The sequence below is a fragment of the Sinocyclocheilus grahami genome, unplaced genomic scaffold, assembly GCF_001515645.1.
Source record: "Sinocyclocheilus grahami isolate Dianchi unplaced genomic scaffold, SAMN03320097.WGS_v1.1 scaffold114.1, whole genome shotgun sequence".
Classification (NCBI taxonomy): Eukaryota; Metazoa; Chordata; class Actinopteri; order Cypriniformes; family Cyprinidae; genus Sinocyclocheilus; species Sinocyclocheilus grahami.
The window spans coordinates 430,740-452,721 of record NW_015505293.1 but is presented as its reverse complement, the minus strand read 5'-3'; the positions used below and the strand labels follow the sequence as shown (position 1 = coordinate 452,721).

General features: G+C 36.3%; 1 protein-coding gene across 2 annotated transcripts in view; it reads right to left on the bottom strand.

The window, feature by feature from the left end:
• Positions 1-14,370: 14,370 nt before the first annotated feature.
• Positions 14,371-21,982, bottom strand: part of LOC107589239 (ankycorbin-like) — a 48,958-nt gene continuing 41,346 nt past the window's right edge. For both annotated transcript variants that reach the window (XM_016277620.1, XM_016277621.1), the window contains exons 13-18: positions 21,071-21,193; positions 20,480-20,581; positions 18,665-20,206; positions 18,423-18,572; positions 16,297-16,362; positions 14,371-16,149 (exon numbers count right to left, since the gene is read on the bottom strand). In XM_016277620.1, the coding sequence (XP_016133106.1) occupies positions 16,072-16,149; positions 16,297-16,362; positions 18,423-18,572; positions 18,665-20,206; positions 20,480-20,581; positions 21,071-21,193 (2,061 nt within the window). In that variant the 3' untranslated portion in view covers positions 14,371-16,071. The remainder of the gene's footprint in view (positions 16,150-16,296; positions 16,363-18,422; positions 18,573-18,664; positions 20,207-20,479; positions 20,582-21,070; positions 21,194-21,982) is intronic.

The window sequence follows — 21,982 nt, the reverse complement described above, 5'->3', positions numbered from 1 at the left end:
CCATCCTCATCAGTCTTCTGTCCTACAGTAGGAACAACAAGACTCAGATGTACCTGAACTGTTTGTACCTTCAATACACATTCTGAATCAGTTTATAGCAGCCTAATAAAGTCTTATAGCCATTAAACTACATTTAATGGGCATTTACGACAACGAAAAGAGACATCAGTGCTGTCGTGGGATAGAGCTCACCCTGAAAACAATCTTTATCTCGAGACTGGTTTGTGTGTTGTTTCATTTCCTTTTCATATTGTCCAACATAATCCGTATCTCCACTTTTCTCCTGTTGTTTGACATCCCTCTCTGTTTTTCGGTGGAAAAACCGAGCCAAATTCAACTTCTGCCAAGTAAATATCATTCATATCATATTTGGGCACATCTTCAGTCCTGAATTCCGACCTGTAGTGCAGCCGAGAGCCAAGTCAGTTAGTACTTTAAACAAGGTGCGAGAAGCACATTTCTGGAATTATGTGAGGGGGTGTCCTGAAGGGAAAAAATGTATTTATTGAAATTCTCAGGTCATCTTGCGTAACCATTTCATGACAGACTTACCTTGCGTCAAAAGAGCTGTTGGAGTCTCGAAGAAGTGAGGAAGTCGACCACTAACCGGGGGAGACGTTTACTCATTACGGGTGGGGGGAAGGGCTGAAAAAGAAGAGGGAAAAGAAACACGTGTTAGTGCAACTAAACTGTGCCCAAGGCATTTGAATGCATTCAAAAAAACAATATGATTTTCTGTTAATATAATGTCAAGAAGTGTAGGAAGTATCTTCGAAGTTTTGTTAACAAACATTTGCAATGTGCTCAGAGAAACAATTAAACTTTACTTAGTAGGCCTACCTCATATTTTTTTTTAGCACAAAGCATTGCTTGACAAATCATTGTCATTATTTTCTATAGCACAAGATTCAAAGTACTATTTCTCACATTTTTATCATTGCAAAGATGTGGGATGCTGTGTCTGGGGTTAAAACAAAACTTCACTGGCACTGGTTCCCTCTAGTGAGACAAACTTTAACAACAGGAGAAAACCCAAAACCCTAGACTAATCCTCTCAAAAGCTCATGTTTGAAGATGAATGGCTGTTTTCAATCTAAGGTGTCTTTCCTCTCCCCATAACCCTCATGAGCTCCATCTACCCAGTGCTGGTCTAACCCAGTGCCCGGGGTCCTCAGAAGTGTTGGCTCAGCACTTAATCTCACGTCTCCCTGCAAACACCTTGGTCTTATCACACATTTCCTCTGTCAGACATTTCCTGCCAACACTAGGGACAAGGATCCAATCAGGAGAATGGGAACTCTGGGAACTCTGATTATTACAATACACTTAATTGATTTTTAAAGAGGAACTCAATGTTCTTCTGGTTTCTAGTGAATGTCGGACCACCCTGGAACAGCTGATAGATGATAAAAGTACTTTTGTAAAAAAGTATGTTTTATACTTTTGTTCAAACGTTTTTGATAAAAGTACATTCTAATATTTGCTAATTAACCTGTTAAAACATATGAATGCTTGTGAAATATACCTCAAAATGATCAGCATTATTTTCTATTTTCTAATACACCAAATAATACATTTAATACATTTGTTTTTATTTTCATATTTTACAATTACGTATTTCCTCAAGTATTATTATTAGCATTTATGTTTTTTTCTTCAAAATACTGCTATTATTTTCACTTTTACAGTTATGCATCTCATCGCATACATTGCCTATTAAGAGTATACACTTATGAATAATAATAATTAAATGTTGTTAAATAATAATGTTGGGCTGTGCTTCTTATGAGATTTAACTTAACTAGAAAAATATACTGAAACCATTTAAGGGTTAATAACTGATATTTTCACATGCAAAAGTACATTTAACAAAAATAACAGCGAGATAACACACAATGCACATGCAACACTTTTGGATAAATCCTAGATAATTCACAGCAAGGTAAAACAACAACTGCAAGTACAGTTTGAAAGCCTTTCCATAAAAATTGGCACGTTGTCTGCTTTAGTGCATTTTTCAGGGTTGGTAATTCCACTCATTTGATTCATAGATTATATTTTGATTTAAAAAAAAAAAGAAATGTCAATAAAAATCTGCTGACCAAGTTTTCCTTTTTTGTCCTCTCAAATAATCACTATCATATTAAAGCAGAGTCTCCAGGGCTACAGACTGCCATTCACAGAGATAACCTATCTATGGAGGGATTTGTGAAAGGAGCGAATATGAGACAGCCAGAGGATTTTTCCCAGCCAGCCTCTGCCACTGAATGTCCGGCAGTGTTTCTCATTGTTTGCTGCCTCATAAGAGATAGCCAAGAGAGCCTGAGAAAACTAAAAAAACAGCACTATTTAACGGAATTCAATCTGTCCCAATAGATTTGAATCACTAACTTACATGTCTGAGTGTAGATTCTATCTGGCTAATGAGGGGTCTGAATCCTTCTCTGTTACTTCAAAGGGGGTGAAATTCTACCTTTCTTGCAGCGAGGACCTTTGCCTGGGCTCTCGCTCTCTCTCAGGTGTGTCACTGTGCAAGCTAAAAGAGAGGGTTTCAAGCAGAGAACTTCCAAAGGACTGTTTGTTCCTAAGTTCTATGTTGAAAGCTAAATATGGGTAAATATACTGGCCAGTTTCAAAGCCTACATTTATCTTGCTCTCATTTAATCCAAGATTTTCTTAATGATTAATTTACAAGCCAACCACAATATTTAAGAGGAAACTCCAATACCGTTCCTGCATTTCTATGCAGGAATGGCATTGGGCCCCTAAGCTTGCTACCAATAAGGCAATACTGTATCTTGCTTCTAAATAGTATGTACTACAAAAATTTTGTGCAATTCACATCTGCTACAAGTGACGCCACCACAATGGGAAGTGTTTAACACCTCTGACAGCCTTCAATGTGAGAGTAATTTGCCCTAATTTCCTAACTAGAATTAAACTAGAGTTAAAGTTTCCCACTTTCCAAACCAAAAGAAGATTTATTTTGCATGCTACGCTACTGAATGTGCAGCAACTTCAAATTTGACTAAAGTTATGATTTTATTAACACAATGCATTTGATTTTACATTTATGTGAATCTGAACATCTGTATCATTTCCAATCAGGTCAGTGACCGTTAAAGTTTCTGCAAGGACTTTAACATGACGGATCAAGACCCTTAATTGTCATTGTGCTTATATGTGTGTAACATTGACTTCTGGGCATTTGAACCTGTGACCTGCCACAATCTCCAAGCTCATTCAATAGCACTAAGTGATCAGCACCTCCAAGACAAAGACTCCAGCTGCCTGGTGTTGAAATATGCATTAGGTAAGTGTTCACTAATGGTAAATAATGCATTGGTTAGCTTAGTTCTAGTTTCAGGGAAAGCGAAGCGGAATGAATAAATGATAACACAATCTATCTGAATCGCTCTAGCGACAGCTCACGGGTATAAGGTCCTCAGCGCTGGACAATGCAATGTTTAAGAAAATGTAAGGGAAAAAAGTAAATGAGTAGAAAAGAAAAATAGGGCAAGGGTTTTGTTCAAGTAGGGTCATACAAAACATCTTAATTTAAAAAAAATGTTGTACATATTGCAAATAGTGTAACCAGATATTTACTGAAATGATCATATTTCTTGAAGTAATGTGTTGTACCTGTATACTCTCATAAAGAAATTAATCTTTCGGTTGGCCTCAGGTGTCAGTAGGACATTTTATCAGATGTTTTAACTCTCAGTGAAAGATATGAAGTGTATGGAGAGGAAGTGAGGAAATGAGGCCCAGGTGGCTTTAAGTAGGAGGAGACTACAAACGAAAATATTCCCAGGCCCTTTAGGATAAAGTAATCTTCCTCTAGTCAAACCCAACTGAGACTGATAAACTCAAAAGAGTGTATAAGTGAATTTAGCAAGACTTCTTGTTAAAGTCTTGCTAATGGGGTTTTGCTTCTAGCATGTATAAGTAATGTATAACCGATATTTCTGAAATACTGTTAGGAGTTGTTGGAGGAGGGTGAGCAATTCACAGTCATCCAGAGGTCACAAAAAGTAGAGCCAAGTAATGACACGGGTGGCTAATCGACGGGATGACACCAGAAGTACCTTTGCCCTCCCCAAGCAGGAGGTGGAGGTTGAATGTCACACTTGAACTGGTGTCAGTGTATGCAGGATCACTCTATCAATGACTGCCTCAGGTTACTGAGCATTACTACAGACAGAAACATATGTTCTTACCCTTGTACTAAACCAAACACACACACACACAAAAAAAACTTTGTAACTTTGTTATTATTATTAAATATTATTATTATTATTATTAAAGAAATTATATTAAAACGTTTCCATATTCCAAATTTTCCAAACAATAAAACTAAGTCGTAGAAAAATATTTATTATTATTATTATTATTATTATAGAAAGAAATTACATAACCCCTTTTCCCATATTTTTTATTATCCAATTTTTCCATTTTTTATTTATTATTATTATTAGATGATAGTTAATAAAAGTGATATATACAATAAATATAAAACATTCAGTGATGATGATATTATTATTACTATTGTTGTTGTTGTTGTTATTCATAATTAACAAAATAATAATTGATAATATACAATATTATATTTGTATTACTGAAATATATTTTAATATGTATTATTACATTGTTGTTACTATTGTTATTATTATTAATAAAATAAATAAAAATCAAAATAAATATAAAACATGCAATGATAGTAATAATAATGTTTATAATTAATTATAAATAATAATTATTATTATTTTAATTATTATTATTCATAATTAATAGAATAATAATTTATATCATATTTGTGTTATATAATATATATATATTACATATACTTTTTAATATTTATTACATATTATTATTATTATTAAATCTATAATAATCCCAGATTATAAATAATAAAACTAAGATGGAAATGATCACAACACTAGCACTATTAGTGGAGTGCATCGGTAAGCACTGCTCCATAATGACAGACTGAAGAAACTGGAATCAGTGCTATCCATATGCAGTCCCTGACAAACACTCTCATTAATAGAGACCAGAGCAGCAGCAAGGGACACTGTTGGTCAGTTTGCTTTCACGTCATGTTGTGAGTCGTCTAAGAAAATAAAGCAGTTGAAGCTTAAATGTAATAAAATTTGCACTGCAGTTCTCTTTCCTGTTCTGCTTGTTATTCTAACTATCTGTACATTTCAAAAATATAAACAGTGTATACAGAGGAGTTTAATGAGGGTGAGGGTTCCCTCTTTTCCCTAAAACAAATAATTCCCTGCAGCGTTGATTTAACCACTTCAACAAACATCATAATAAAGTTACTCGCTGTATATTAATCAAACCATTGATTTTTAACTCCTAATCAGTAAATAAATGCACTGGAAATAGCAATGGGTTCCATTCCCAGGGAACATCATGTCTATCTTGAATGCACTTTAACCAAATTAACCAAATACATACATGCACATTTCAGTCTTGACTTTTTTATGCAGTAATAGTTGCCATAACACGGCTTGACCCAAAAACATTGATCTGAGTGTCTAACTCCAAAAACACCTGATGAAACCACATACGAAATATCAGACATTCCACTGTTTTCATACCAGACATGTCCAACAAACATATCCTGTCCAGTACACATATTGCTGTGCACTGTTTTCATACCAGACATGTCCAACAAACATATCCTGTCCAGTACACATATTGCTGTGCATGTATACTCTGTTCCCCCTTTAATATATCAAAGTGTGCTATCCACCTGTTGCCCCAGTTTGAACACTCAGCCCTCTCAAGTTCAACAATTACACTGCAGTGATGCAAATCTAGCAGACCACATGTCCCTCAATAGTTTCTGTGTCCATTGAAGCAAAAAGAAAGATGCTCTGGAACATTGTAATCATGCAGAGAGCACAACAGAGGGAAAACGTGTGTCCAGTTTACCCTCAGGCCGCTGTGAAACACAACACTGTGTATATTCCGTTACAACGGCATTCTTTTTTCAATTACTCTTAAATGCTGAGGCCAGGTGACAGTGTGCTTACACTGGTTCAGAGCATGTGTGCCAGTGTTGTTACTGTTAACTAAAACTGTAATAGTTCTTTTTAAAAAAAAAAATTTTTTAAGTAATTGGGTTGATTGGATAGGATAAACTTTATTAATCCCCAAAGGGAAATTCGCAGCAACACATACCACACAAAATACATAACATAACATCACATAACATAACATAACATAACATAAATTAGTGCTGCCAAATAATTAATCACGATTAATAAAGTTTTTGTTTACATAATATATGTGTGTATACTGTGTATATTTATTATGTAAGGGATGATCAACGGTTTACCATGCATTAAATGCACGACATGGAGGCCAAGAACCTCATGAAGCCTCCACAAAGTGCATTTAAAATCCTTTAATGCACGGCAAGCCGTTGATTATCCTGCTTATTCCATGGTCATTTGCCAAGGTATAGACAAGTTAAAACTAGCCAGGTGACAGTGTGCTTACACTGGTTCAGAGCATGTGTGCCAGTGTTGTTACTGTTAACTAAAACTGTAATAGTTCTTTTTAAAAAAAAAAATTTTTTAAGTAATTGGGTTGATTGGATAGGATAAACTTTATTAATCCCCAAAGGGAAATTCGCAGCAACACATACCACACAAAATACATAACATAACATCACATAACATAACATAACATAACATAAATTAGTGCTGCCAAATAATTAATCACGATTAATAAAGTTTTTGTTTACATAATATATGTGTGTATACTGTGTATATTTATTATGTAAGGGATAATCAACGGTTTACCATGCATTAAATGCACGACATGGAGGCCAAGAACCTCATGAAGCCTCCACAAAGTGCATTTAAAATCCTTTAATGCACGGCAAGCCGTTGATTATCCTGCTTATTCCATGGTCATTTGCCAAGGTATAGACAAGTTAAAACTAGTATTGCTCTTTGCAGCGCAATATTTGACCGGAAGGGTAAAAATGAGTTATTTTTGTCAGTTATGGTTCGGTAGCTCTAGCATTCTGCCCGCATCAAATCAGACACAGAGATGAAATAATGCGGTAAGATCACATTTATTTGAATGAATTATAGCATTTCAATTAATTATCAATCGAGAGAGAGAGAAAGAGAGAGAGAGAGAAAATCATGTAATGTGAATGTCGTACAGTCTTGCTCGAGACAAAAACAATAGTTGAAAGCGTACCGAGCCGCAGAAGAGACACTGTTTCTCAAGCGCCCCCCCACCCCCTCCACACTAAAAAGTGTGCATTATAACTGAGAACTACATGAACACTTTACAGTTGGTTGTGTTACTGTAAGTCATTTTCCTCAAATGCTTTTGTACACCAATGTCGTATGTAACTTTAGAGACGGTCCCTAGATTTGCGAATATCGACCCTTTGCTCTCAAAGATTATTTAATTTTAGTTTCATTTTTGAATTTGGCCAGCGGTTATGAAAACATGAATGATAATTTCTTTTATTGCGGTGCGCTGTTGCCCTTTCTACGTAAAAATCAGTCAAATCATGTAATGTGAATGTCGTACAGTCTTGCTCGAGACAAAAACAATAGTTGAAAGCGTACCGAGCCGCAGAAGAGACACTGTTTCTCAAGCGCCCCCCCCCCCACACTAAAAAGTGTGCATTATAACTGAGAACTACATGAACACTTTACAGTTGGTTGTGTTACTTTAAGTCATTTTCCTCAAATGCTTTTGTATACCAATGTCGTATGTAACTTTAGAGACGGTCCCTAGATTTGCGAATATCGAATGCCGGGAAACGACACCTCTGGCCATTCCGTTGGGTCGTCTGTAAAGTCACAGATACTGTACGGACAATACGGCTCAGTTTTTCTATGTATCTTGCTCTGCTGATGAACAAAAGTGACTTTACGTAGGCCATACTGGATTTACACCATGCAGTTCCTGTCAGCGGGAAAGCCGCGCCCCCAGCTATGACACGACCTGACCAAGTCCATGGTTGACACCCTCTCATTAGCATGATGATAATTTCTTTTATTGCGGTGCGCTGTTGCCCTTTCTACGTAAAAATCAGTCAAATCATGTAATGTGAATGTCGTACAGTCTTGCTCGAGACAAAAACAATAGTTGAAAGCGTACCGAGCCGCAGAAGAGACACTGTTTCTCAAGCGCCCCCCCACCCCCTCCACACTAAAAAGTGTGCATCTCTACTGGTCACAAGAATCAAAGCATGCCTGACTCTTAAAGAATGTGAACGAAGATGAAAGCAGCTGTAAAGTTTTATGATTCTCGCCAAGCGCATGCACGTTTTCAACACCACGTCACGCGTACAGCCGATCTCTTGCACAGAGATTTCAGATTCACAGCTACAGTGAAGTAAAGTTATAAAAACATATAAATAGTGAAACTGAAACGACAAATTCTAATTCAAAATCCAAAAAGAAAATTCTGTTTTTGTTAACTCAGCTGTACTAGTGTATTTTTTTCAATGGAAGTCAAAAGGGAAAATGTTGTCCATTCGTTGTAATTGAATGGAAATGTGCAACCAGCTCTTCAAAATTTCTCATTTCTAGATAGAAAATCAGGATGAGTGAACTTTCCCTGTAATGAATTAAACATAACTTAAATGATTTTAGCAAATGGCTGCAATATTACAAAGAGTGAAAAATTTAAGGGGGTCTGAATACTTTCCGTACCCACTGTATATCAGCTGCACTGTCAGTTAGCTCTGTACTTTAAAATTATATTTAGTAAAAAAAAAAAAAAAGACAGCTATTGTTGCCGGAAATTACTATCCAACCTGACAGAACTGGAGAGGCTCTGCAAGGAGGAATGGCAGAGGATCCCTAAATCCAGGTGTGAAAAACTTGTTGCCTCTTTCCCAAAAAGACTCATGGCTGTATTCGATCAAAAGGGTGCTTCTACTAAATACTGAGCAAAGGGTCTGAATACTTAGGACCATGTGATATTTCAGTTTTTCTTTTTTAATAAATCTGCAAAAATGTCAACAATTCTGTGTTTTTCTGTCAATATGGGGTGCTGTGTGTACATTAATGAGGAAAAAAAATTAACTTAAATGATTTTAGCAAATGGCTGCAATATAACAAAGAGTGAAAAATGTAAGGGGGTCTGAATACTTTCCGTACCCACTGTATATCAGCTGCACTGTCAGTTAGCTCTGTACTTTAAAATTATATTTAGTTAAAAAAAAAAAAAAGACAGCTATTGTTGCCAGAACGTAACACTTAAAAATAGCATAGAATGGAAGGGTCATTTCAGGAAGTATGGGATATAGTTTACAGTTAATTAACTGATATAATGTTATTAACCTAGCAGCCATAAATAAATAAAAGAATACAAATCAATGGTAAAAGAAGGCAACATGCTGACTTGAAGTTAATCAAAACTAACCTTTACTTGCCCTATGACTAATGAACATAAACAGTTTGCGTTTCTACACAATTACTAAACACCATCAGGGTAAAACACGTGACATTAAAAATACCTAATTATGTAATCAAAAACTTTTATTTTGGATGCGATTAATCTCGATTAATCATTTGACAGCACTACTATATACACTGCAGTTCAAAAGTTTGGGATCAGTAAGATTTTTTATGTTTTTTAACGGAGTCTCTTGTGCTTATCAAAGCTGTATTTATTTGATCAAAAATTCAACAAAAAAATAATAATATTGTGAGATATTATTTCAATATTTTCATCATTACTCCAGTCTTTAGTGTCACATGATCCTTCAGAAATCATTCTAATATTCTGATTATTTATTATTAAACTGTGATACTTTTTTTCTGGATTCTTTTATGAATAAAATGTTAAAAAAAGAACAGCATTTATTTAAAATTTAAATCTTTTCTTTAAGTCTTTACCTTCACTTTTTATCCATTTAACACATCCTTGCTGAATTAAAGTATTAATTTCTTTCAACAACAAAAAAAAGAAAGAAAAAAATTTACTGACGGTAGTGTACATTGTAACACAAGATTTCCATTTTGAATAAATGCTGTTTTTTTAAATTAGTAACATTTATTATACAAATTTATGTTTATATAACGTGTTATGTTGGTCTACTATTAAGCGTCAGAGCCTGCAGAGAAGGCTGAAATACTTGCATGCTAAAAAGAACCATTAATATTTTTCTCTCTAATCATTGTCAGACCCCTGTCAAAGAGTCAAAAGCTGAAAGACCTCAATTAATAAAAAATAAAAGGCCTTCAGATGTTGAATAAGTAGCCAGACTTGGCCACTAGACAAAAAGCCTTTGCAGTAATAATACTTGGCTATGATGAGGTGCTAAGTGACAATTTGCAAGCAGTTCTAGAGGGTTTCAAATGCTCCAAGAGATTTCATAACTAGACAAACACTTTCTGTCCTTGGTGTGCTGTTTTTACTGGGGAATCATCTTGTTTCTTTTAAAACTTTTTTTTTAACAGTTGACAGTAGCCACCGACTACCACAGTGTGAAAAGAAATACTATGGAAGTCCAGGGCTACCGTCAACTGTTAGGTTACCAACATTCTTCAAAATACCTTCTTTTGTGTTCAACAGAAGAAAGAAAATCATACCGATTTGGAACAGCTTGAGAGTGAGTAAATTAAGAGAAATTAATAATAGGGTACTTGTTACAGATATGTTTAAAAAAAAAAGTTTTTTGTCTGTACAATAAAAGTCAGTGAGGTCCAAGAACATCATACGGGCTCTCAGAATTGTCATGTTTGGGTGAACTATCCCTTTAAGGCTTTTCATTATTTAGTGTCCCATGATAAACAACATCTGGAGTAGTTGGAATTAAATCAGTGGATTTTGATATCACTGCTAATCCAGTGAGTTTTTTTAGTAAAACCCCTGATACTTGTCTCTTTACTTACATTATCCTCCAAGGGACCATTTGTAAGCCACTGAATTTACATCACCATTTTATAATACCATGAATAAACTTGCAGAGAACATCTAATCCCCACTGCAATGGAGAACCAGCAAGGGAAGGAAGCTTGGTTGTTTGCCAGCCTCTGCAGAACAGACCTTGCAGCATTTTCTGCTGTAATAACGAAACTGTATACTGAAATCAAGAACAAACTGCTGGTATTAGCCCAAAACATTACTATACTCTCTAGTACAACTTGTGTAGACTGTAATTATTATTCATGCTACAGTAGTGATTACACAGCAAACACAAAACATTTTTACAACTTTTCACAGTGTGGTATTCTGGTTGCAACTAGATAGGTTGCAATGAGTAGCTAAACTACATTTTTAACTTTTAACAAATTTTTAAAAATAATGTTACAAAAATAAAACATTTCAGAATCGTTGTGAAAATAGCCCATCAAGCAGCTCAAACGGCAACTTTTGGGAGACTCACACGTTATGTTTATGTAAAAATAATAATAATTATAATAACACAATTAGTAAAAAAAAAAAAAGGCAGTGCCAAAGCAATATGTGAACTCTGCTCCTGATAAAAGCAAATATTCAAATCAAATAATCGACCTATCCATATTTTCTTTGAGATTGAATAGCCAACTTGACATTTCAAACTACTGGCACAGATATGGAACATTTTGAAAAAACGTATTTAATGCAAAAAAAAATAAACATCTGTCGCATTAAATACATGGGATTTTACAAGGTTTGCCGAATAATCTTGACAAACGAACGTATTGAGTGATTTATCGGCAGTGCAGATCATAACCAACCCTTATTGCTCCATATTAGCACGTTTCATGGAACATAACAGCAGGGAGACAAATGTGGTTTCACAAAAAGATGGACAAGAGGACAGTTGGACATATGGTGTCTGCAGACGGTTTGATCCACCACATGCCGATAGCGCGGCGGACCCTTGTGAGCCATTTCCTTCACATGTTGCTAACGGTTTTCCACCGACACGACTGGCCTTTTGAAGTCCCTTTTAAGAGCACAATTATTCCCCCTTCCAGACAGTACACTCACTTCTCACCTTTTTAATAAGCCACTCATAGACAAGTGTTTGCCTCTTTTACTTGCTCTCTTTCTTACTTATTTTCCTAGAAGCCTAAGTGCTCCCATAAATTCCGTCACTTGGCTGCAAACACAGTTGCCCCCCTCACCAGGTTGATTCTCCTGCTAGTTTTGAGTCACTAGAAGGGGCCTCCACACTTTGATTTTCAATGAGTCAGGTGTGACTGAATATAAAAGAAGTCATTAAAGGGAACGAGACTTAAGAGGCTCAAAAGGCCCAAAGCTGCATAAAGAGAGTTCACTATAGTGAACTCACCAGTTCATAGTGTTCTTCTATTTACAGTCTGCTCAATAAAGAGAATGACAGCAGATGTCATTAATCCTATTATCTGTTTTGATATGCAATTACTACATCTGGTTCCATTTAGGCGTATATTTTGATGGTGATGAAGGTTTAGAGAACACATGCAGTCGTTCTGAAGGGCGAAATTATTCTGCAAATACGGAGAAATGTAATTCAAGTTATTACATGCCATTTTCGTCATCATCATCATATAGTTCACAAATGGCGAAGAGTCCAAACTGAGCTGAATTCACATCTACTGCATTGCATTTATTACATATATAGGCCTATTGCATGGTCACTTCCGATATTTATGCTTTTGAAGGCATTTTTAAACATAAACATATTCAACTTTTCATTCCTAATACAGCATGAAAATCTCAGGATAAAATGGAACAATGCAACTAGATATAATTTTACTTTTAATCCGAATTATATTTGAAGAGTTCAGATGCAAAAGCCTCTAAGTGGCATCTGAAATTTTCTTCTAAAATGAGCATTTTCTCAGGCTCCTATGTTAATGTTCAGTTATTTTGCTTTAATAGCAATGAAAAGAACCTATTCATTGCCATTAATGTGAAATTACTGAACCTACACATAGGAGCCTGATAAAAATACTAATTTTAGAAGAAAAATTCAAACAGCACTTAAGGGGCTTGGCATCTGAACTCTACATTTTATTAACTGAATAGAATTAGTTGTATAGCTTACTTTTGACTTACATATTCCTTAGAACTTTTCTAAGGAATATTGGTCAACAGCACCATCTAGCTGAGACAACACTTACTTTGGTGTACGACACTAAGGGTCCAGAGTTGAGTGGGATGCGGAGGGATTATTCAAGATCATTTCTTTGGACAGGCAAAGAATAACAGCTGAAAGTCTTAAAATTAATCTGCGTCAAACTAAACAGTTTCCCCCCCACAGAGTTCTAAACCTATAAAACCACTACTGGTATTTCTGCCATGGCAGGCACTTCAGTGTTTCGTGCACTAAAGTGTCGTCTATTTGGTTGAATTTTATGGTATTCTCTATGAACAAAGTTTGAAAGTGACATTTTAACGGGGTCATCCCACAGGGTAAAGTGGTGACATTACCCAGAATTCAGTTGGCATGACATCTGAGAACATTCTGCTGCGGTGTGCTCAGAGCGAGATGGACTATTGTCTCTGGATTGGCCTTCAGGGGCTGACAGTTGTTCTCCATGCCACAATGGCATCTAGAAACATTGACAACAGCCTCCTTCATCAAAGCAGCAATTTTATGAAATTACTTACAGGAAATAGAACTCACATGCTGGCCTGTGTTGTTTTCTCTGAGAGAACTGTAAAATGGAGACATATCAAATATGAAATTCTTCAATTTGTACAGCATTACTTTTACAACTTCAGGAAATGTTTTCAAATAGTTTTAGAAAGCATGATGTGCAACTACAAATGATCAATATTGATAAGAATCCTACGGCGCTATTAAAAACATGAAAAATCATTACATTAACTTTATTGTAAAACATTATCTATTGTAACATTACATATTCACATACATTATCTTATTGTAAAAATGTATTAGTAGATTTTAAACATAAGAAATGTATTGTTCACTGAGTTCATGTAACTAATTTAGTTGACTAATGAAATTTTATTTTAAAGTTACCACAGAACTGTTAGTCATAAGGTTTAAGGGCTAATTTAAATTCACAGCAAGTTTATTGATGACGCACAAGAAGCTTGAGCGTCAATGTACAGTGATCCAGCAGATTATAAAAGAAAAGAAAATAATAATAAAAACTCAATGCAGAATCACCATTTGCCATGAAATTGAAGCCAGGGCTGAGCTCTTCCTGCCTCTGGGAAGCTGTATTCACATTTGTAGAATACAAATTATGAATCAATAGCTGGAAAGCATTTTGTTGCACAAAATGTTCTTACATAAGCCTAGAACAACCTGTAATATTTCTACATTATTTAAACTACGCTACAGTGACATAACTCACTCCTAATCGCAATATAATTTAGATTTTTTTTGTGTGCTTCATTGAAGACAAATAAATACCAATTCATAAGTTTATTAACTACTCAAAAAATACAACAGCCAACAGCATGTTGTCTGACTCAATAACGTACAAATACATTATGAAAAACAACTCAATTGACTATGAACTGATCATGAAATATGACACAAGAGCTCAATAACAATATCATGGGCATTCAACAGGGCAGTTATTTTTGCCTTTAAAATTTTCACTTCAGAAACTGAAGTGAACAGATATTTGTTGAACATTATCTGATGCAATTTGGGCTATATGATCTCTGACAAATGTGTTTTGTATTTTTTGTACTTGTTTATTAATGCAATGGCACTCAGCAAGCAGCTGTAACGGATGAGAAACAAAAAGCAAACATGGCACACAATAATGTTATTTCTAGGTAATGGACACTCAATACAAAACTCTGCTATATTTTCTATGAAAGCAATTACTTCTTATAAACGTTTATATCATATGTGTCCCTCAAATTACATTCAAAAGCTACAAAACCATACTAAACCAGGTAATGAGCTAGGCTTTAGTGCATGAATAAAATGACATCTGCACCACGCTCTACAGGTGAATAGCATGTTTTCAAGTGCTACTATATATTTCTTAACACTTACAACTGCTTAGGTGTCAAAAATCCTTCGTATGACCCACATTTTAGCAACTCCTAAAGTGGGGAAGTGTGTTTATCCCTACACTGATGTAGTACGTGTATGCTGAATGTTTAATAAATTCCATCTCATCCTTTCCAATCCTTATTTGTTGTAAAAACCACAACTACACTGACGTGCTAGGGCTAACTCACCCTTCACTGTGTCACTGGAGTCTTAAGTACACTACTAATTACTGTAATTGTTTAACATGCAGTGACTTCATTACTATTACAGACAACATTTTTAGGATGCGCAACTCTAAAACTAAAATGTTTTAGTGCAGAAAACTGGTTGGACCAGGCATAATGCAAAAGAAATGTAGTGCAGCTTCATATGTTATGGCCTCCAAAATATTACCACGGGCTTTAAAAATGAGCAGAGGCACATGGACACAACCCATCAGGTGTCCTAGAAATGGCAGATTAAAGCAGGCATCAAAGAAAGACTGATTACTGACTAAGAAAAGTGCATTTGCGCATGGACGATTTGTCAAAGCACCTACCCTGAAAAAGTGGAGAATTCAACACTACTGAAAAAGGTCGCAATGTCCTAGAACAAACATCGAGCCACTTGACTTTTCACAGCATGCAGATACTACAGCTGGCTGCACTACACTACAACTGAAAAAGACAGAAAACACGGTTGTAAAAGGTTGCAATGGACTGCTATGCAGGCAAACACACATCGTGCTTTGTTTTTGCATTCTACCCCAATGCAAACTGACAAAATAATTAGAATTGCCTCACAACAGGATCAAATACTGATTATTTTAAAATTTTTTTTACAAAAATAGAACAATTTTCAAAACAGATTTCAGAAAATCATTGACTATAGATTGTGTTTCATTGTCTGGCACTGTGTGGGCAGAGAGATTGTGCGCACATCAATTATTTTCCCCTTTTCGTAAATTACTCAAGTTCGCTATACATTTCCAAAATATCAGCGGTAAACCAATGGTGATTTCAATTGCAGTGCATTCTGATTGAAGGTTTCTGGACTTTAGTTCTCAGATGAATATCCTTTGATCACTGTTTTTTGGCAGTTCATGAACAACTGCAATACTGGCTCGTTCACTTGGCCTCGGATGGCATTTTGCACATTACAAGTATTTGCTTCAAAGCTTTTTGCACATCTTCATCCATCTGGCCCTAAAAAGAAAGGTTAGAGAGTTTAAAAGGGCTATTCTGAACTAAGAGAAAAAACACATAATTTAGTAAGTTAACAGTATATGGATGGAATCAAACTTGTTGATATTTGTACACTATAATATGAACTGATTGTAAATAAATACAGACCTGGACAGCATAAAGAAGGTGCATCCGGTACACTGACACAATTTCATGGTGACGTTTCTTTGACTCCTATTGTGAAAAGAAAGCAACTACTTTGAATATGTTTGGAAAGCAATTTCGACCTGACCAAGTCCATGGTTGACACCCTCTCATTAGCATGTTGTGCAGAGGGAAAAAAATGTGGAACTACATTCAGAAATAAACGAGTGATTAACAGAAAATAGTTAGGATGAGTTCAGCATTTCCTTAAACATTTTCTGTTTGTCCACCAATTTATTTTATTTGCCTACTTTCATCACACGTTTAATTCTTTATATACATACTTAAACAAGAATATGTGTATTTATACACACATTTATTTATTTATTTGCGTATTACTTATTTTTAATTTCTGCAGGTTTGGTCCTCCATACCCTGGAAACCTGGATATGAAATGTTGTGAGAATTGGCCACAGTTTCATATGCTGCTATTAATTAATTTTTGCTTCGATCTCAGATACATGGTTTTCTTTTTTCTTTTTTTTCTTCAAGGACAAAATGGAAAATGGAAAACATCATTTTTCAAACTCCACCTGTTCATCAAATCTGTGCTATATATAGTGCTATACTTGTATGAAAATCCTCAAAACTGTGCAACTATAATCAAGGAAGTTATAATTTACCATTGAAACAACTGTAACCGCAGCATTCAAATGTGGCTTCATTTTCCCAATCTGCTTGGACCTCAATGATTGTGGCTTGCAGCTATATTTTGATACTGATTTAGACCATATATCACACATATCATCCACTAAATATATCTTCTCGTGATGAGCGAGATAAGAGGACAAGTTCTCCATATGGCGCAAATATCCTTTGATGTTCATATGTATGCCACATGTCATTCCTCTATTGAATGAACTGACAGACACGAGCCACGCAGGACTGAAGCGGAGAGCCGCTTCTATGAAACCATAATGAGCGTAAGGAGGCATCAACACGTGTTGATTACTAAAGCAGTTTCCTTATCTCTAATGTGGGAAGGGGGTTGATCCTACTAAGCCACCAAAAAACAATAAGACGCAGTCATAAAGTTGATAACTTCCTCATTAATTTTGCATTAAGCTGACAAGTTCCTCATGAAATGAATTATGAGTCAAGAACATCTGATATCAGATGTTGTGCACCTCTATTGATATCGATGAGTGATTGTAACAAAGCTTGAGTCAGAAGGTCTCCTGTGGTGTTCTCACCCAAAACTTCCTCTTAACTGCGAGACATGCTTGACAAACACACTCACTATTCTGCTAATAAACTGTAATTAACCTGTTTGCTCATGTCTTGGTTTGGTCCGTCTTAGTCATACGTTCTCATCCAGGTAGAAGGGTCTCAAATGAGCCTCTACTGGTCACAAGAATCAAAGCATGCCTGACTCTTAAAGAATGTGAACGAAGATGAAAGCAGCTGTAAAGTTTTATGATTCTCGCCAAGCGCATGCACGTTTTCAACACCACGTCACGCGTACAGCCGATCTCTTGCACAGAGATTTCAGATTCACAGCTACAGTGAAGTAAAGTTATAAAAACATATAAATAGTGAAAAAAAATTTAAGGGGGTCTGAATACTTTCCGTACCCACTGTACGTATGGTGCATGTCATGCTCATGCAATACCACTTTTCATTTTCTCTGTTGATTACACAATACTGTTCAAATATTTGGGGTCAGTAACGTTCTTTTGAATTAAATGAATACTTTTATTCAGCAAGGATGCATTAAAATGAACAAAAGTAACAGTAAAGACATTTATGTTTCTGTTATTTTGTATAAGATCTGTTTACATAAATGCTGTTCTTTTGAACTTTCTATTTATAGAAAGAATCCTAAAAAAAACATGTATCATGGTTTTCATAGAAAAATATTAAGTAGCACAACTGTTATCAACATGGATAATAACAAGAAATATTACAATTGCATGACATTACTGTTTTCACTGTATTTTTAAATAGATGAGGCCTTAGTGAGCATTAAAATTCATTACAAAATTGTACCATCCCCAAACTTTTCAACAGTTCACTTGCTATATTTCTTATAAAGAAACAGAAGATTAGATGCCTTGCTAATTTAAAGCAGAACAAAGTTTGTAACATACAGCAAGCTGATATTGCAGTTGTTTGATCTGCTGTTGGAGCGAGTCCACCTGCTGGCTTTGCTGTCTCTTAGGGGTGCTAGTGTACGACAGCTGTGAAAGGCTGTTCAGGGCATCCTTTAACTTCATAACTTCCTTTGAGAGCTCATCAATCTGTAAATAATTAACAAACATGACGCTTTAGTTGTTAACATGACACATCTGCATCAGTTGGACAGAAATGAGAGCAGGAGAATCAAAATCACCTTTTTATTCTTCTCTCGCTCAGATTTCACATGGTTTTCCACCTGCTTCTTCAGCTGGACAACAACTTCCTGAGCCTCCCTGTACTTGGTATTCAATGTACTGCACTCCTGCTCCCTGCTCACTGCCAGCTCCTGTGCTGTTTCTCTCTTATTTCTGGTGTCCTTCACCTCCTGCCAAGCGGTGGTCACCTCCAGAGCCATCTCATCCTGTTTCTTGAGAGCATCCTTCAGTAGGTGGTTCAGGTGACTTATCTCACCCTCCAGCGTCTCCCTCATCTGCTCATATTCCATTCGGGATAATGAATCATCTGGAGTTACATCCTTCTTAACTGTCAGTCTGCTCTGCAAAGCATCCACCTGCAAGGTCTTCTGGTCGAGCTGCTCTTTAAGAACTTCAATTTCCGACTCCAGGTTCTTGATGGCATTCCCCAAGGACGCCACAACCTGCGTGTGGTCTGCAATAGCTACAGACGATTGAGCCTGGATTTCGGCGTCTTGTTTAACCTGGGCTATTTCTTTAAGTGTCACTTGATGCTTAGCCTCAGTGTCCTTCAAAACCTTCTGCATGTCCTTCATCTTGAACGCCAGCTCTTGAATTTTCTGCTCATGCTCCTCCTTAGTGACACAGGCCACATCTGCCTTGTCCTTAGGCTCTGAAGCTTTGGACTGCAGCTGGTTGCGGGCGACACTAAGCTCGCTTTTGGCCTCACTGTACGATTTTGAGAGCTCCAAAAGCCGCCGCTGCAGCCCATCGATAATCTCGCCGAGCTCTGCCTTCATCTCCTCAAAGTCTTTGGCAGCAGCCTCCACCGGCACAGTGCCTCGAAGGGCCTCCTGGAGCATCCTGATCTCTTCTTGAGACTCCTTGTACTTCTCGATCAACAGTGCCTTTTCTTGGTTGATGTTCTCCACCAAAGTGTTGTAGGTGTTCTTCAGTTCTTGACGCTCTTCCTCGGATAGACGGCCACGTTTGAGCTGAGTCTGAAGATCCCTTATCAAACAAGCATCTCGCTTTTCCTCCTCGTGCGATACGGCCAACTTTTCCTTCAGTTCTTTGACCTCCTGCTCCAGGCAGCTCTTCAAATACTGAAACTTCTGCACCACATTGTCCTCTTGTGTACTCACAGAATCTCCCCTCATCTGTAAGTCTTGCAAAGCTTCCTGGCATTTTTGGGTATCTTCACCCATGCTTTTAGATGCAACTTCAGTTTTCTCAAAGTCAGTGTTTAGTCTAGCCTGAAGGGTGCAGTTCTCCATTCTGGACTCTAGAAGTCTGGCCTGCAGATTCTCCAGCGCGTCCCGTAGCAGTCCGATTTCTTTATCCGCACTCAGTCTTGTGTCCTCCTCAATCTCATGCTTGTTTGACGAACCACTGAGGTCCAGAACAGACAACTCTGAAAGATCCTCTTCGTCACCAGTATGGATATGCACGTCACTGGAGAGCTCGAAATCAGCACGGGTGGAGTGGTACGAGGCATTAGACTCAATGCTGTTTGGACGGGAATTTCCCTGGCCTTCCTCTCCTTGTGGAGCTGGACGTTTCTGCTCGGTGAGAAAAGATAATGACTTGCAATGCACTTCCTTATTTCCAAATGCTCTTTGCTTAAAAGTGCTGTCTGCAATTTCCACCAACCAAACAAATTTGTAAAAATGTCCAAACATGTTTCCCAGTGTTTACACAGGCTGTCTTAACTCAGAACACTCACTGAGACATAGCAATATTTTCTCCAAAAGAAGTCATCCTACAAAGATTTTATTTAACTGAAAAAATTACATGTCATCTGTAAGGTAATCACAATTTTTACGGTGACTTACCTTTATTATTTGTGCAAGTTGCTGGTTTTCCAGAGAGAGAGAGGCTATCTTTGCTTGCAGGGCTGCAATCAATGTTGAATCTGCATTCCCAGAGTGCTCAATCTGTTTCAAAACAGGAGGATAACAAGAGATTATTTTACAACATATACTTTTTTATTGGGCCTTGGACACCAAAAATTCTACAAACAGATCTGTTATTACACTGAGAGAAGTCATGCAGACCACCACAAAATGTACTTAACATAAGTGGCTGTTTTGAAGTACATCATTAATGAACACAAAACACAGTGTCTCTGGGCTTCAATGCTTACTCGGGACTCTGTAAGGTCACATAAAAAAAAGACCCAAAGGTTTGCGTCACCAGTTAAAATTCAAACATGCGCAAACTGAAACAAAACTCATTCACAAGTTTGAGTTCAAAACCAGTGGTGTGGAAGAGAAGTCTGCTTTTGTGTCCCTTAAAGCAAGGTCCTTCACCTGGCCAGGGCCAGTAAAAATGCAGCTGTTAAAATGGGTTCCAGAGAGCAAAAGTGGCTGAAGATCAAAGCAGCTGCCACATGAAGGAATATTAAAGGGCTGTGCTGTACTCGCCTTGGGCTCAGTCTGCTCCAAAATCTGCTTCAGATCTTCAATGGTCTCGAGTAGCATGCTTTTTTCCTCATGCAATTTTTCGATCTCTTCCTTCAGTACAGCACTTTTCAGCTCCTCCTCCCCCTCAACAAACAGGGAGTGAAGAATACCAAGTTAATCATGTCATTGAATAATGAACAAAAAATAACAGCAACATAGCTATGGATTAGGTAACACAACCTAATATGCTGCCTACCTAGACAACATTTCAAATGGTAAGTACTGCATGAATGTTTGGCAGACCGCAACAAAAAATAAGTAAATAAATTATATATATATATATATATATATATAAACTTGTCCCTTTTAGACTTGCACTCTATTCATTTACTGCTTGTTTTCTTAAAAAAAAAAAACTAACACTAATGTTTCAAATCTTTTTGTATTCTATCTATTTGTTTTCTTTTTATTTATTAAACAATTAACAAAAGCAAAAAAGGCCTCTAACACTAGCTTGCTTTTTATTTATTATATAATTTAAAAAAAACTTGCAAAGTGTACTGCGTTAAGCTAACTGAGACTTGTTATAGCACTTGCATATCATTGCTCTTTTGTTGATTTAGATTGCTTCTATTGTCCTCATTTGTAAGTCGCTTTGGATAAAAGTGTCTGCTAAATGACTAAATGTAATGTATGTATATATTCATACACACACACACACACACACACACACACACATATATATTTACATCACATAATTATTTATTAATTAATGATTATTAAATAATACTTTTAGCTTTTTAAAATGTTTTTAGCTGTTAAAAATGTAAAAATGTTCATTTAAAATGTAACTTTTTCAGCTTTAATAATAATAATAATTTTTAACATTTGGTAGTTACTAAAATTTTGTTTTTATTATTTACATTATTACAA